General features: G+C 42.8%; 1 protein-coding gene across 1 annotated transcript in view; it reads right to left on the reverse strand.

Annotated features, from left to right (window-relative positions):
* neurl4 (neuralized E3 ubiquitin protein ligase 4) overlaps positions 1-17,086 on the reverse strand; it is a gene marked incomplete at its 5' end in the record, with an annotated part of 128,137 nt that overhangs the window by 14,975 nt on the left and 96,076 nt on the right. The window contains 3 exon segments of the mRNA XM_084311773.1: positions 2,619-2,763; positions 11,738-11,845; positions 15,994-16,087. Coding sequence (XP_084167899.1) covers positions 2,619-2,763; positions 11,738-11,845; positions 15,994-16,087 — 347 coding nt within the window.

The following is a 17,086-nucleotide window of genomic DNA, read 5'->3' on the forward strand; positions in this document are numbered from 1 at the left end:
ACAGTCTGCTGGACTATGGGAGCGCCTTAACATGTCGTGGCAAGCCCCGGTTCCGCGCAGGAATATGTCGGGCGAAATACGAATGGTACTATTTGTTCATAGCGCATATATATATGGCGCAAGTAAAGTAGAACTTTCTTTTAGTCCAGTTCTTTACCCTCCAACAGAGTGACAGACGCAAAAGCCTCCCCACGACGCACGTGTGGTGTAGTAAGGCCTACTTGGCCCAGAATAGGCATTGAGATATCGTGTAGATTAATAGTTGAATAGTCATAGTTTGGCACTATACCGTCGAGTTGGACGTATTCTATTAAGCTAATAATAGTCTATTTATGTATGGTGCATCGTTCGGTTAGAGTTCTAAAGTTATCAGTACCCCCATCGTTCCTGACGTTATCTGGACGCTTAACCAGGCTGAGCAGACCCCTAGTGGTGCTTGCATCCGAGGAGCTCCGGGCCAAGAGCGACTGGACCTGTATATTGGATTACTCTACCCGGACGACGGCGAGCCTTCCACGGCTTGGATTATGCTTTGGGTGCTTTGATTATTCCATGGATAAAGGCCAACACTGCGGAGTGTTGGAACTACCCCCCGGAGAGGACTCCAGGTGAGACGGCGCTCTACACCAGTGAGGTCGCCTCACGTCTCTCCGCTGTGGACCGGCAGCTACCGTCCACAGAGGGTCCAGCTGTATTCGTCTGCGGTCCGAGGTTCTGTGGGCACCGTGTCCAAGACTTTGGATTCTCCCAAGACACCGTCGGCCAGATGGGATACCGCCAGCGGCTTCTCTAACCCCCCCCTCCTACTGTCTTACAACCAGCGGGACACCCCCCCCCCCCTTAGTGTATCCAGCTATAATCATCTAAGTACCATCGCTATCGTTTCCTAAATATTCCAGGTTGTATACTTACTCCCTGCGTAACCAGAGATTGGACATTCAATGTTGATTTACCTACGAATACTCATTTGCCATAAAAGTGCATATTTCATATTTCAAATCATAAATGTAATTAAGTGATCGTTGTATACACCTTTTGCTGTATTAAACCTTCGATTTGGTACATTTGTGTGGATTCGTTTCATCAGGTGGGAAAGTGTTCATCATACTTATATCTTGTACTGGATGGCCAGAAGTTAAAGTACATGAGGTAGTGGTATTAAATATCATATCTAACAATACAGTCAGGGAATTGTACCCCTCAGTTACAGTGTCTGAAGGCTAAAACACTAACGTTTCTCAAGACTAAAGCGATCAGTGAAATGATGGCCTGACTCTACATCGACATTGTGCCAGACACTGTTTAAACAGGACCTGGGTTCAAGGAAAAAGGTTCCTTTAAGGTTGCAGCTGCAAAGCACTTTTAGGGTGAAACAAGTATGTATTTGATCAAAAAGAGGATATGGAGAGGGCTTCAGCATTCTTGGTTTTGTTTCGGTAGGTGCTCTTTGGATTAAATCCGGGGTAGGATTCGTTAAAAAAAAGTTGAGATCCAAGGCAGCTCTACAAGTTTTAAAATGCCTTTATTTTATGGCTCACATTATTTAGAGAATTTTAAAATAAACCGACATGTTTCGGCCTACAGAGGGCCTTCATCAGGGTGTCACCAGGGTTCAACACCCTGATGAAGGCCCTGTGTAGGCCGAAACATGTCGGTTTATTTAAAAATTCTCTAAATAATGTGAGCCATAAAATAAAGGCATTTTAAAACTTGTAGAGCTGCCATGGATCTCAACTTTTTTTTAAGAGAGGAGGTGATGATACTGTCCATATACGTATTGGCTCTCACCGAATACCTCACACCACACTCATCTACAGACCAGTGCATGTGAGCGGATCGGAGCGTGAGCGGTGCGGGGCGCGGAGCGGCCGGTTTTGACGTGAGCGAGGAGTGGGTTTTAAAATGAGTCGGCGCGACGTCCGGAGCGAGAGTTCTCCTCCGCTCCAATCCACTCCAGGTCGCTCACAGTGGTTTAACACTGTTGATGTAATATATACATGCAGTACAATGCCAAAGCAACAGATGGCGATGTACAAACATGAAGGCCATTTTCAACCAATGAGAAGGGTGAACCTGTGATATCCTGTTCAGGCTTCACTCCTCCTCCTTCACTCACTCCTGTTAGAAAAAGTATCGACGCCATTGTTGTTGACGTTAGCTTACATGCTAACGTTAATGGCAGCGACCATAGCATTGTGGCTCGGCTAGCCTATCATCGCTTAATAGAGCTAGTGAATGGATAAACAACGTTATTTAACATTGCAGAATGGGTACAATTACAATGCGGCTCAATACAAACAATTGTTAAGGGGCCCAGGGGGTGTAGACTGTTGTAGTTTGAGCTAATTTACACCATGCTCAAAAAAAAAAAAAAAAAAAATGCCGAGCGATCTGGCGCGGGGAGCGCTCGATTCAAAGTGAGCGGGGAGCGAGCGGAGAGCGACTTGGGGGCGGGGTCAACATGAACGATTAGCGGAGCGGACCAAGCTTTAAAGAGCGAAGAGCGGATTTCTCGGCCGCGCCGATCCGCTCACGTGGCCTGCTACAGACCGATTAGCTCACGACCGACACACGACTGTTCTAAAGTGTGATTGGCTGCGAGGGGTGTGACCTCTGACCTGAGGGCGAAGCGGCACCAGCCGAAGGGCAGGGCGTAGTCGCGGGGTGGCTCTCCTCTCTTGTAGTACGCCTCGTCGCCGCGCAGCTTGTGACACGACTCACAGTAGCACAGGTTGTACTTGGCGTCTTCGCTGAAATAACCGTCTGAGGAGGAGGAGAGGAACCATAGAAACAGTCTCAACAATAAGCAGGTGAACGACAGAGATGTGGAGGTTCTACTGCTGCCGGAGATAATATAGATATATATATATAATGAGATTATAGCCACAAAACAGTAGGAGAGATAAAACGAGGGATAGAATTGAGACCGGAAAACAAAAAATAATATGCAAGAGGATACAAATACAACATTTTAAACTAATACAACTTTATTTATTAAATTTCCTTTAAAAAGGTGCTATAGATAACATTCGGCCACTAGATGTCGCACTAGAGCACCAACGTGTCATTTATCCAATCAGGTGCGTGGAAGTAGGGAGGGGATACATACACACGACATTAGGGGTGGAACGATACGCATTCGAACCGTACACCGTTCGATACGACCTCCACGGTTCGGGGGGTCTGTGTATCGTATGGTTCAGGGGATGTGCAAATAAAATAAAAAAAACGTCATTTGGCACGGAGCCGGGAGGCCTCTATATTAAAGGCGGCCCAAGAGCCCTTCCGTATACGCCTGATAGGCCCCGGTAACGCACCCAATGCGCATTTTCTTTTTCCCCCACAGGCGGAAATGGAATACATATTTATCCAAACGAGGACCCGATTTGTTATGTCATTTCGGGCGTTTACGAATACATATTTATCCAAACGAGGACCCGATTTGTTATGTTATTTCACACGCGGAAATGGAATACATATTTATCCAAACGAATACATATTTATCCAAACGAGGACCGGATTTGTTATGTGCTTTCGGGCGTTTACGTTAACACAGCCCAGCTGTCAACTGTACTTAACAGCTGTCAACGACTGGCGACGTGCACGGAAGGAGGGGTGGATCCCTCGACTGCCTCACACGCCCAAACCCTAAGCCACTACCCTATCCTTAACTCCCACCCCCCACTCTCCGCCCTCCCTCCCATCCCCCAAATTCCCTCCCCCGAGGGTGCTTCCTGAAGCTCACTGACTTTCGACATAAATGAACATTGTAACAACAAATGTGCTTTGTTTGTATTAATTTAGGGTTGTGCCATTATTATTATGCAAAGATAATAATTGTGATTAATTCTGTAATGAGTTGTGTGTTTCTAGCATCCTTGACACCCAAGGACAACGATGGAAATAAGTCAAGAGGCTTTTACATTACTATCCTTGACAGCAATGTATGCTGGATTAATGATCTGTATATGTTGTGGAGTCTAAATAAAAACCTGAAACCTGAACTGTACGCTGTAACGTAATGTGCTTTCGGGCATTCATAACGTTATTTCGCGCGACTGTACATTGTAACGTTAGTTAACACAGCCGTTAACACAGCACAGCTGTCAACTGTACTTAACAGCTGTCAACTGTAGGCTGTAACGTAATGTGCTTTCGGGCATTCATAACGTTATTTCGCGCGACTGTACATTGTAACGTTAGTTTTTTTTTTTTATCCACTTTTTCTCCCATTTTCTATATTTTCTCCCATCCCAATTTCGTATCATCCAATTCAACCCTCCCCTGTCACGGACGCTGTTTCTTGCCTCCCACAAGCCGGCTGCAATGTGGACTAAGTCATACATAGCACAAGTCCCCTCCGGTACTTGAGGTAACAGCAGTCGCATCTTTTCACCTGCGCAGCTCGATCTCTCAGTGGCGAGGAGTAACGCGTGGGAGGCTCACGCTGCCCCCGACACTTCCTGATTCTACTGCGCAGGCGCACCAACCGACCTGTAGGAGTCGCTGTCCACAACGCCCGATCCCCACCCGTCAGTTTCCCACCCCCTAATACGGCCAATGTGTATTAGTATGAACTAGAGTTGTTCCGATACCGATACGGGTATCGGAAATGCCGCCGATACTGCCTAAAATGCTGGTATCGGTATCGGCGAGTACACGTAAATTCTAGCCTCCGATCCCATGATGTAATTTATCTCCTGCCGAGTCCTGCGGAGAGTGAGGATTATAAAATGAACATGTTTTAAAGTGTGATGCTGTGTCATTTTAACAGCAGATACACTTTCTTAAATTCCATTGTCCCCGACAGTGCGGTGTGACGGGGAGCTCGGACGGGAATCGGGATGTGTTTGGCTGGTGTTATGATAGCATTAGCTGGAAAGATAGCTAGTTGGAACAACATCCGCTTTTAACGTTACATCAAATCAGATGATCGCCTGTCCTTTCTCCAGGACCTAACACTGTCCGTGACCGTCTATCAACAATAATGCACCCACGGTGAATTGTATTTAAGTTAAGTAGCTACGGACTAGCGTTAGCTGACTATTACTAACGTTATCTTAATGGCAATGCGGGAAGACGAGCTAGGTCAGTTAGCTTAGCTTGATAACGTTACCGTGTCTAAAGTTGGTGCTATTCACATAATCCAGCAATAATGGCTGCAGACCTGCAAGCAAAGTACAGCAAGTGCCAAAGGATAAGAGTCTGAGGCGGAGTTTCAAAAGAGAATGTTGAATATTTATTTTGCATCAAAAATCACAACATGAACGTTCTATCTGCCACTAGCTTACAGACTGAATAGGGTATATCTGCAGAGCCACTGAGTAGCGAGTGCAACACCGTTTAATGTCCGTGTGGATCATTGGAGTAGGGTATATCTGCAGTGCTGCAGCACATACTCATTGATTAATGATACTAATACAAATCTATACAATCACCTGTTGTTGAATAAATACTATACGTTCTAGTTATTACTAAAAACAGTATAACAGTATCTAAAAAAAAAAAAAAAAAAAAAAAAGTATAATTTATATAATTAAAAAAAAAAAATTATGCACTGGTATCGGATAAATATCGGTATCAGCCGATACCCAAAGCTTAGGTATCGGAATCGGATCGGAAAGGGAAAAATGGTATCGGAACATCTCTAGTATGAACGACCAGCTAAACTGAAAGCAATGTGGAGCGCTGGGCTCGAACAGGCGAGCCCAGCGTCTCCGCATTCGTGGCGAGCGCCTTGCCCACTACGCCACGTAGCCGCCATACATTGTAACGTTAGTTAACACAGCCGTTAACACAGCACAGCTGTCAACTGTACTTAACAGCTGTCAATTGTACGCTGTAACGTTATGTGCTTTCGGGCATTCATAACGTTATTTCGCGCGACTGTACATTGTAACGTTAGTTAACACAGCCCAACACATATATAATATTAATAGGTTTTGCTATGCATAGAATAACAGAACAGATTTACAGGTGGTGACGAAGCACTGCGCATTTATTTAAAAAACATACCCTAAGCTATGCATAGAATAACAGAACAGATTGACAGCAGTGTTTTAGAGGTTATTTTGGTTATAAGATGTGACATGATATGGGGTGTTCTGGGATTAACCGTGTTCAATGTCTGGGATTAACCGTGTTGATGTTCTGCGAGGTGAACCTCAACGCGAACCACGCACCAAGCGCGGGTTGATGGCCTGCGAGGTGAACCAACGCGAACCAAGCACCGCACCAAACGTCCCAAACGACCTCATGCGCATGCGCGGCGAGCACCTGGCTGAAGCATCTGTTTGGAAAAGAAAATGCGCATTGCGTGCGTTACCGGGGCCAATCGCGGGAATGCGGAAGGGCTCTTGGGCCGCCTTTAATATAGAGGCAGCCGGGAGAGGTGCGCGCTGGCTGCAGCAGCAGCACTGCAGCCAGGTGCTAGTCAGTTTGTGTAAATGGCAAGCGCAATATAAATCAATCTTCATTACGACTTTAAAAACATAGCCATTAACATTACATAGGCCTACACACATCTTGCCATAACATTAGCAGTTTGTACAACACAACGCACGTTTTAACTATGGTAGCCGGCCAGCTAATACAGTCAATGAAATGTTATCGTAGCTACTAGCTAGCAGAGGAGAAAATGAGAGTCTGAGAGGCGGGGTGTTTAAAGACAATGATAGGCGTTTATTCAACATCCAAGAAGGCTAACATACAACTGTGTTTTACTAACTCCAACCGGGACTATTGCCGCTTTTCCACTGCATGTTATGATCTCCTAACGTTACCGGAGCTGAAGGTCCCACACGCAAAAAATTCCCTGCGGACCCGCCAACCCATAGATAGTTCCAACTCACCGAATTACGTAATCCACCACAGTTGCACCCAATATTTAAATAATGTTATTCTAAATAAATGTAGACGGATAATGTACGTATTTTAAAAATAGAATGAACAGAGCAGTGTTGTTATGAAACAGTACAGTGTGTGTGTGTGTGTGTTAGTTTGATGTATGCTGCAATTTATATTGATGGCCTTCTAATTTGTTTATTTATTTATTTTAAATAACAGTGACACTTTTCCCTTTGATAAGAAATCCAGCCATATTCCTTTCATTGTACTTCAAATACTGCACTTTAATTTCAAGCGGAAAACTAATCTTTCCATTAACACAATGGCGCCCAAGCACGGCTATATCCGGCTTTCGAATCCATGCTTAATGGACAGAAGGATGGATATATCCGTGGCAAGTTGTTTTGGCTTTTATTCCATTTTAATAACCTATTCAAGGTCGCCGAGCTGCACTGCAGATGTACCCTACTCTTTGAATTCGAGAAAGTGCATTACCGGCCAGATCCTCTTAGGGGCGCTATCGCGATAATGCAGTGTTCCCTGTGGCCGAAGTTGTCTTTATTTATTTTTTATCTCTAATGTAGTTTTCTACTCACCTGAAGCGATAGCTATTGTCTGTTACACGGAATACGTTTTGGATCGCGGATTTCACTATGCAATAAGGGGAGTTATCATCAGCCAATGGACATATCGATCTACCAGATGGCGATCGATAACGGGGAAATGCTCGGGGGGATCCAACCGGTTCATGGTAAGATCTTTTTCACGTAAATTACATGCTGATCAGAGCTTGCTATGATACTCAACCAGCCGACCAGCGTATGTGGTTACTTAGACGAACACGGTCATTGGTAATCAATAATCAGAAACGACGTCCCCCGCCCCCCCCCTTTCAGGCATACATGCTTGAGGATCATACCGATCATATGCAGTTTGAGTTTTAACTGTAGCTTTTGTATAACGGAAATTTCATTTCATTTCATTTCAAACCTTTATTTATACTCGTGAAAGCACTGAGGTTTCCCTCAGTTAGTAGTTATTAGCCCTTTATCTCGCCTTCCAGGAAATATACTAGACCAAATGCCGTATAACGCTTATATTCACGGCGCTATAAAATGAGAACGTATTGATGACAAAATTATTTCTTTAATCCATTTTGAAGGGACGGTTTATGGTCTCGATTGACAATGAGAACGGACAGATAGCAATACTATAAAGTATAGATTTAGCTCTACAAACAGCCCCAAGTCTGTTTACATATGCTGGTCGTCTAGAGTGGGGCCTGTCTAATCCCTGTGGCCGCCAATGTGTTAAGAACTGACAATCAGGGAATTTAAACATTGTTGACATTGTTTTTTGTGTTTATATTAACACATTCCCTGCCACACAATTTGAGCATCTTATACCATTCTCTGCCAGCACTGTAAGTCTATGGAGATGTTCACCTTCTTTGCAGGGCTATAACTTTTTTAATTGTATTGCTAAATTGACATTACTATGGCCCATTCAACATCGATTATCTATCGTTCAGGATGTAGGAACGTTTTACTTTTTCATTCATACATTCATACGAAAATACCGTCTAGATCAGGGGTCAGCAAACTTTTTGACATGGAGTGCCTGTTTGAAATATAGTTGTAACTAGTGTGCCCCAACAATATATTCCATGCATCGTAATTTTTCTTTCTCATAATCAGGTCTTTTTAATGAACATTTTTACATTATTACATCATTATTGTTATTGTTATTATTAACAATATTATTATGATGGTTGTATCAACGCTAAATCTGAGTTGGGGGGGGGGGATGCAATGCAGACAAACAGCTGCATACAGTGTGATCATTTCACACACATTTGCCCATTCATTTTTGGACACATCACTGTACGTGTGTACTGTACGTGTGCTGTCATAGCTCCACCTACAGGCCTAATGGAAAACACCAGGAGAACACCAGGATGTGAATGGAGGGTGAATGTGAGGTATATCGTGTAAATAAGTTTTGATTGATCGCAAGACTACACTGTAAAAAAAATTATAATAATAAGTTACCAGAACTTAAAAATATTGAGTTCAGTTACTGTGCATTAAGGTTCAGTTTTCAATCCATAATAAGTTAACACAAAAATAAGTACACAACCACATTATTTCAACCTAATAAAACTATGTTTATTGTCATTGTTTTAAGAACACAAGTTGACTTGGTAATACTCACATTTTGAGTAAAAAAATTGCTTTTAACATGTGCAATGTTCAATGAAATAGAAAAATAAATAATCAAATTTGTTGATTAATCCCACTGGTCACAATGGTGACCGTAATAATGTTTTTGTTATAAGGCTCTGCAAATGTTACTGAATGATGTAGCAATGTATTTCCAGCTAAATTGAAATAATAAACAAATAAAGGATCTCAATTAAATATGTGGTAGTAAAAAGAACCTGTGGGAAGATTTCAACTAGATAAATGCGACAACAGTGCAAAATATTTCACTATAGTAGTTCAAAGAAGAAAAAAAAAAAAAAAAAATTTTAATTTTATTTTTATGCTGCCCCCTGTGCCTATGAAAATGTCCCTGCGTGCCTATGCCTATGTTTTTATCGTTTTCTGCAGTAATTCCTAGAACGTGAGATATACTGTAGGCATAAACGCATATATAGATTATCAAATGCCGTTTGTTGCCGATCCACGCTATATAAAAAATTTCAACTGTACATGATCCTAAACGTTATGACTGATCATGCGCGGATGAACGGAGGGGGGGAGGGGGGGTCGTTTATAATTCCGTGATCGTCGTTAAATGCTTTATGTAGTATGGGTGATATATTGATCAGAGCAGTTTGCATGGATAATAATAAACAAACAGGCTGAAAGTAACGTCAGCGTCCTCTTACCGTTCGACGATGAGACTGGAGGAAAAAGATCCCACTTATTTGACGGCGATCGCCTAAATCCATTTCCGGTTTGTATAATCATAATACACGGCCAAATTGTATAGATTATTGCGTTATGGCAGCGATCGCTACACACGGACGTGTCTACAGTCCCGCAACAATATGCGAGTGGCCGGACGCATTTCGGAGACGCACCGAGATCGACTCGTCCATTTCCGGTTTGGCAACTCGCCGATCATCCACCAGGGGGCAGTATTGAAGCGTTGCAGAGTTGTGCCGGCTCACACTGCATCAGACCAGGCTCCGTGAGGGAAATATGAATAACATGGCGAAAAAATTTAATATAATCTCAATAACGTTGTATGCCGTGGATTGGCAGAATTAGCATGAACTTGAAACACGTTGTACGACGTTTTTGGCGCAGGATGTGTTAAAGAAAGGAAAGTCTAGTGCTGGCTGAGCATATTGTTTGTTTGCACTAAGTTAATACTTTGACAAATGTAGCCTATATTTCTCAGTCAGTTTGGTCTTTGTGTGCCAAACATTATTTAAGGCTGTAAACACTGTAAACTTTTTTTTATTAATTTTTTTTATAAATGAGAAGCATGTTTAGATTTTTGAGTGTTACATAAAAAAAATAAAAAAGCAACGTATATCGAACCGAACCGAAAACAGTTAGCCCAAAACCGCGATACGAACCGAACCGTCGATTTTGTGAACCGTTCCACCCCTACACGACATGTAAACAAAAACATACATTTTGGACCCGCAACATTTGTTTTATATGATACATTCGTTAATCAAACGCTTTTGAGGGGGGAAAAGCTATACTTTTATTTATGTATGTGATGTATAGATTGGGGGGAGATGGTAGCATGGAAAGGTGCCAGGTCAGAGAGGTCGAAATGTGTTTGCCTTAGAAGACGGTGATAGAAGAAGTGGTTCAGAGCGAGCAGGGTGTTAGTGTGAGTACCACACTGAGCAGGGCAGAATGTTTTGAATTCCCCAGTACATCAACAAAAATAACGGCAGGGCAGGAGACACAGGAGCAGGGCGATGGAGGTTTTTACAGTAATGAAACGTTTTGATGTGTGTAAAGGTTAAAGCTGTAACCAGAAGGGGGTGGGCCGTCGTTGCTATGACGAAGATCTATAAATCGAACAGTGGTTCCGGGTAGGGGCAGACTCAAATCGGACTGAGACTGAGAGGGAAGAAACCAGAAGAGACTCTCTCCTCTCATCACGGAGAGGGGGGGGGGGGGGGGGGTGGAAATGACACATCATCATTAGCTTCGGCTAACACGAGGATGGTTCAGGCTAACGACCAGGCCTGACCACCATTGGACTGAATAACAGCAGAGACGATAGCAATGAAAATACAATCCGATAACATCTGGGCTGAGGCTTCTGTTTATATCAATAAACAACGCTCTTTCAAGAAAGGTATGCTGTCAAGGTGTCGAATTCTTACGAAGGTGGAGAATTATTATGGTTTGCGGATTGCACTAACGGGGAATGATAAGGATTGTATCAGCCAGTGTATGAGAGGTCGGAGAGATAAAACACAACGCAGATGGGGAGATTATTACACAAGCCAAACAGATGAAGACGTGATACTGGCCAATTTGATCAGAATCTAACAATACCTTTCTAAAAGCTCTGTGGATGTATTGATGAAAAAATAAAATAAAAAAATATTACTCTACATACATTTTTTATCTATAGCGCCTTTAAATAAATAAGTTATTCTAGGAGATGTCTTGGTATAAAATACCTTTGTCTTCCTACTGCTCCTCAGTTTGCTCGTCTTGTTTTATACATACTTTTTAATTTACTTTTAAACTTTTTCTACTGTACTATAATTGTATTGCCTATATTTATGTCTTCAACTATTCCCATAACCCACCCCTATGCTGCCTGAATTTCCCCAAGGGGATCAATAAAAGGAATATCTTACAATCTCATTTTCTAAAAAATAATGAAGATGAAAGAGACTCGCCTGGTAACGTCAGCAGGTCCTTGAAGCGCGAGCACAGCGCCTGGTACTCACAGGTCCTGTTGGGGTTGACCTCCGGAGGGGGCGTCCAGCACACACTCTCTTTAATCCCTGCGACACACACACACACACACCCCCACACCCCACACCCCACACCCCACACCCCACACCCCACACACACACACACACACACACACACACACACACACACACACACACACACACACACACACACACACACACACACACACACACACGTTGAAGATCCACTTTAATGTCAAATTACCTTTTGTCTTCAGGGTTCCCACAGACATTGCAAAATGAATGGACTTTCCCAAGCACTATTTTTCATTTTAAAAGGGCATTTAAAAGGATACAATTCACTTTTAAATTGCTCTTTTTTTTTTTACATATTTTTGTTTACACTTTAACACTTTGGGTGCCGGAGGTTAAATTCATTATATACCATGGGTTGCCAGCTCTATTTGTCTATGGAGAAGTTCCCCTTCTTTGCAGGGCTATAACTTTTTAAATCCTATTGCTAGATTGCCATTATTAGGGCCCATTCAAAGTCCTATATGTATTGTTCAGGGTGAAGCAACGTTAAACTTTTTCATTCACATATTCATACTAAAATATGGTCTAATGTATAAGTATGTTTTCATCTCTTTCTGCAGCTTTCTCCAGAACGTGATCTATAGCTCCAAATGCATTATATTGATGATGAAATACAGTTTGATAGCGATCTGTGCCAGATAATAAATTTCAACGGCACGTACTTCTGGAAGTTACTACACGTCATCTGATGTTGACCGGATGGCCGAGGGGGCGTTTATAATTCCGTGGGCAGCGTTATACCATTCATCTAATGTGGGTCAAATGTTCATCATAGAAGTTAGTATCGTACACATTGAAAAATAACGCTGAATCTTACCGTATCTTCCTCGCGCCGTTGGGCGATGAGCGTGGAACAGACATTTTCCTATTATGGGATGTAGAAATATCCGGTCCATTTCCAGGTTGTATAATAATATATACGTCCAAATCATGTTGTTTTTTCGAGTTATTTGCAGCGATCGATGTTCACTGTGTGAAGACTGAGTCTCTCTAACATTAGCGAGTGCCCGGACCACATATGGCAGGGCTATTCAACTAAATTGTTCAGGGGGCCACATTGTCAGAAACCCAAGGGGCCAGGGGCCGGACTGCCACGGCGCCTCCCCGTGCTATGAATATATGTACACTTGACACAACACGCAACCACATTTTCACAACTTTTATTTAACTACATTGCAAAAGTAGTATACTTTTCAAAAAAAGTGCTTCATTTATGTGCCACATCTGCAACATCTCCTGCAAAAAGTGCTTCATTTATGACTGTGCAACAACTGCAACATCTCCTCTTCAACATTTCAATATAAAAATAAAATAAAAAAACAAACAAGTGCATGATGTGCATCTGAACATTCTAACATCAACACTTGAACAAAAAAACACATTTATAGTGCAGCTGAGCTTATGAAAAAGTGCTTCATGTCTGTGCAACAACAGCAAATCACAGCATCTTATTAGCACTTATTGTCCACTCTTAACTCTCAAACATCAGGGGGGGTGGGGGGCAGACAGGCCTAGCCTACATACACACATCTAATGAGAGATTGCACTTCTTTGACTGGGCAATGGCAGAGAAAGAGGGTTCATAGGAAGTGAGGGCTACCCGCAAACAGTGATGCAAATGCTCATTTGTCAAGGAGGCACGGTTGCTTGTTTTAATGGCATTCATGTGAGAGAAACTGGATTCACAGGTGTATGTTGAGCCAAACATTGTTAGCACAGATATTGCCAGCGTTTTTATTTTGGGGAATGTCTTGACATGAATACACTTTATCCAAAATGTTGTGGTGGATTCATTCTCAAGTGCCTGCTTCAGAGCAGATGATGCTTGCATGTAAATTATTTCAAGTTGCAGGAGACCTTCATCAATGTGAAGTGATGCAAGGAACTCTTGTCCTTTTGTGGAAATAGCAGCTACATTGGCAAATGGGTTGCTCACAAAATGCATCAATTCTCTGGACATGTCAAATTCATCAAATCGACTTGCAAAGTTTTCCCTCAATTTATCAATGAAATCTGTCATTAATTGAGTGACTTTTGGCTCAATTGTGCGTGTTCTCCCCTTCACATTGCCTGTGGTGCTTTTTTTCCTATTGCTAGGTTTTTTGTGAGTTTTTCCTTACCTTCGCGTGGGGTATGTCTGGGAGTGTTGCATTTATTTATTTTACTTTTTATTTTGGATTTCATGATGTTTTTTGTTTTGTTCTTGATTTATTGTGATGTTTCTTCTTGACTTGTTTAAAGAAGACGTGTCCGGCCCATGGGGACATTAACTTGTGTTGTCGGGCCTTACAAATAAATTTGATTTGATTTGATTTCAGGTCAGAATGCAGGGCTGCCTATATCAACGAATGCTCGGTGCTGCCACCACTGGTCGCCGATAAGAACAGCACCTTGACCCGACAGGTTAACAGGGATAATAATGATGTGTTTTATTGGTGACCAGTCAAGTCAAGTCAAGTCAAGTCAAGTCAAGAGTTTTATTTGTGACGGCATACAAGTATACAGTGAAATGCGGGGGGTCATGCCCGCAACGATTGTGCATAATACAATAATAATAATATAATAAGAATCCAATAGAACGACATTGTGCAATAATACAAGTAATCAAAGTAGGGCATATCGGTATATGTACATGAGTTTTTACAGAGCATGGTAGGACATGCTAGGTCCTGTGATAGTGCAATACACTGTTAGCTATGGATGAGGCACTGGGTCTTTATGTACACTGCTATACAATGCTATATTATACAATCTCAAGTTATACTATACTATTCTTAACGTGACCTTTCCTTTTGTAAAGTGACCATAAGTGCTCCTTATGTACAAATGGGGACGAGGGGACATTTATGCACATGTACTGGGACTGCCCACCAGTTAAAATATTCTGGAAAGAGGTGACCCAGCAATTATCAAATCTCTTAACTCTGAATATACCTGTACACCCCTCTGTATTACTGCTGAATGATGTTTTTGAGAATGCAGTACATCCACAGCTAAAGAGATTGGTTTTATCGGGTATCACAGTGGCTAAAAAGCTGATAGCATCACGATGGTTCCAACCGGAAAAAATTTGCCGAAAGGTCTGGATTATTACATATCTCGATGTGATTTATCAAGAAATATCTACAGCAAGAATTTTGGGTCTCAATGAATCAAAAATGAAAATGTGGTTAGAAGTGGTGGAGATAATAAAAGCTAGCATATAATGGTAGTGTCTGGTTAGGAGTGTGGGATAATGGATGGATTATCCAATGGGGGGTCCGGGAGGGGGGGGTACGAGCTAGAGCATATGTGTGTAGGGTATTAGATAGCAGGTATTGGGGGTATATCCTGTATAAGACATTTAACTATATGGTGATTTCATTGGATGTGCACTGTTAATAATGCTTGTATATCTTATCGTGTGTTGTCATGTTTGTTTATATGTTTGTTTAAAAAATAATAAAAAAAATAAAACACAAAGTGTGAGCGTGTGCAGCATGAGTGTGTGTGTGCTCATGTTAAAGTGGCTGCTAGTGTGTGAGCGTGTACAGTGTGTGTGTTGTGTGTGTGCTCATGCGTGCTTGTGTGTGGAGAGTTCAGTGTTCAAGGCTCTGATGGCCTGGGGGAAGAAGCTGAGCCGAAGTCTCTCTGTCCTAGTTGCTGGTGTTCGCAGGCGTTTGCCTGACCGCAGCAGCTTGAACAGGCTGTTGTTGGGGTGGTGAGGGTCTTTCATTATTCTGCAGGCTCTGGATTTGCACCTGGTTATAGGACCTGCAGGGGTGGTAGTGCAATACCCGTAGTACGCTCGGCTGAGCGTACCACTCTGACGAGCGCAATCTCCACCACGCCACCCAGCCGCCGTCGTTTTATACCGTTTTGAATATGAATATAGTTTGGGTGCTTCTGAGTAATTCCAGAGAAAGATGCGATAATAGCGTTTTAGTAGAATACACTAAGCACGTTGTCGTTTTCGCCTGATTATCGAATCTTCCTGAAATCAACGCTAGATCATCATTATTATCCTTCCTCGTGCAAGAATGAAAAGATCCCTGGACCGCGGCAACTTAGAGCTACAGTATTTAACACTTATTTCAACAAAACATACCACTTACAGCACCTTTAAGTTAAAAACTGTGGGATGTGGACAGTTGGCAGCTTACCGTCAACCATGTCCGCCTTTTCCATGTCGCCCTGGCAACGGGCCTCGCCACTCTCTCCGCCCACGGTTGGCACATTGTTGGTCACTATGGTAACCTGCAACATTGGAGTGGGAACAGGAGTAATGTCTCAGCTAATAGTGCTGTGGCTTCAATCAACTCCCATATTTGCATACATCCAGTTATTTCTGTCTAGCTTTATGTATTATCCTATCTTTGTCTGAATAATCCAGAATCAATTTGGAGAAATCTATTTGGTAGATGGAATCGTTAGTGTGTGTGTGTGTGTGTCCTTGTTTCCCGACTGTTATGGCGACCAAATGTCTCCAAAAACATAATTTCTTGTTGTTATGGGGACATTGGCCGGACCACTCAAGGTAAAAAAGCTATTTTAAGGTGTGTGTGTGTCAGGCCACGTGAGCGGATCGGCGCGGCCGAGAAATCCGCTCTTCGCTCTTTAAAGCTTGGTCCGCTCCGCTAATCGTTCATGTTGACCCCGCCCCCAAGTCGCTCTCCGCTCGCTCCCCGCTCACCTTGAATCGAGCGCTCCCCGCGCCAGATCGCTCGGCATTTTTTTTTTTTTTTTTGGAGCATGGTGTAAATTAGCTCAAACTACAACAGTCTACACCCCCTGGGCCCCTTAACAATTGTTTGTATTGAGCCGCATTGTAATTGTACCCATTCTGCAATGTTAAATAACGTTGTTTATCCATTCACTAGCTCTATTAAGCGATGATAGGCTAGCCGAGCCACAATGCTATGGTCGCTGCCATTAACGTTAGCATGTAAGCTAACGTCAACAACAATGGCGTCGATACTTTTTCTAACAGGAGTGAGTGAAGGAGGAGGAGTGAAGCCTGAACAGGATATCACAGGTTCACCCTTCTCATTGGTTGAAAATGGCCTTCATGTTTGTACATCGCCATCTGTTGCTTTGGCATTGTACTGCATGTATATTACATCAACAGTGTTAAACCACTGTGAGCGACCTGGAGTGGATTGGAGCGGAGGAGAACTCTCGCTCCGGACGTCGCGCCGACTCATTTTAAAACCCACTCCTCGCTCACGTCAAAACCGGCCGCTCCACGCCCCGCGC

The sequence above is a fragment of the Notolepis coatsorum genome (genome assembly GCF_963971535.1).
Source record: "Notolepis coatsorum genome assembly, chromosome: 4".
Taxonomy (NCBI): domain Eukaryota; kingdom Metazoa; phylum Chordata; class Actinopteri; order Aulopiformes; family Paralepididae; genus Notolepis; species Notolepis coatsorum.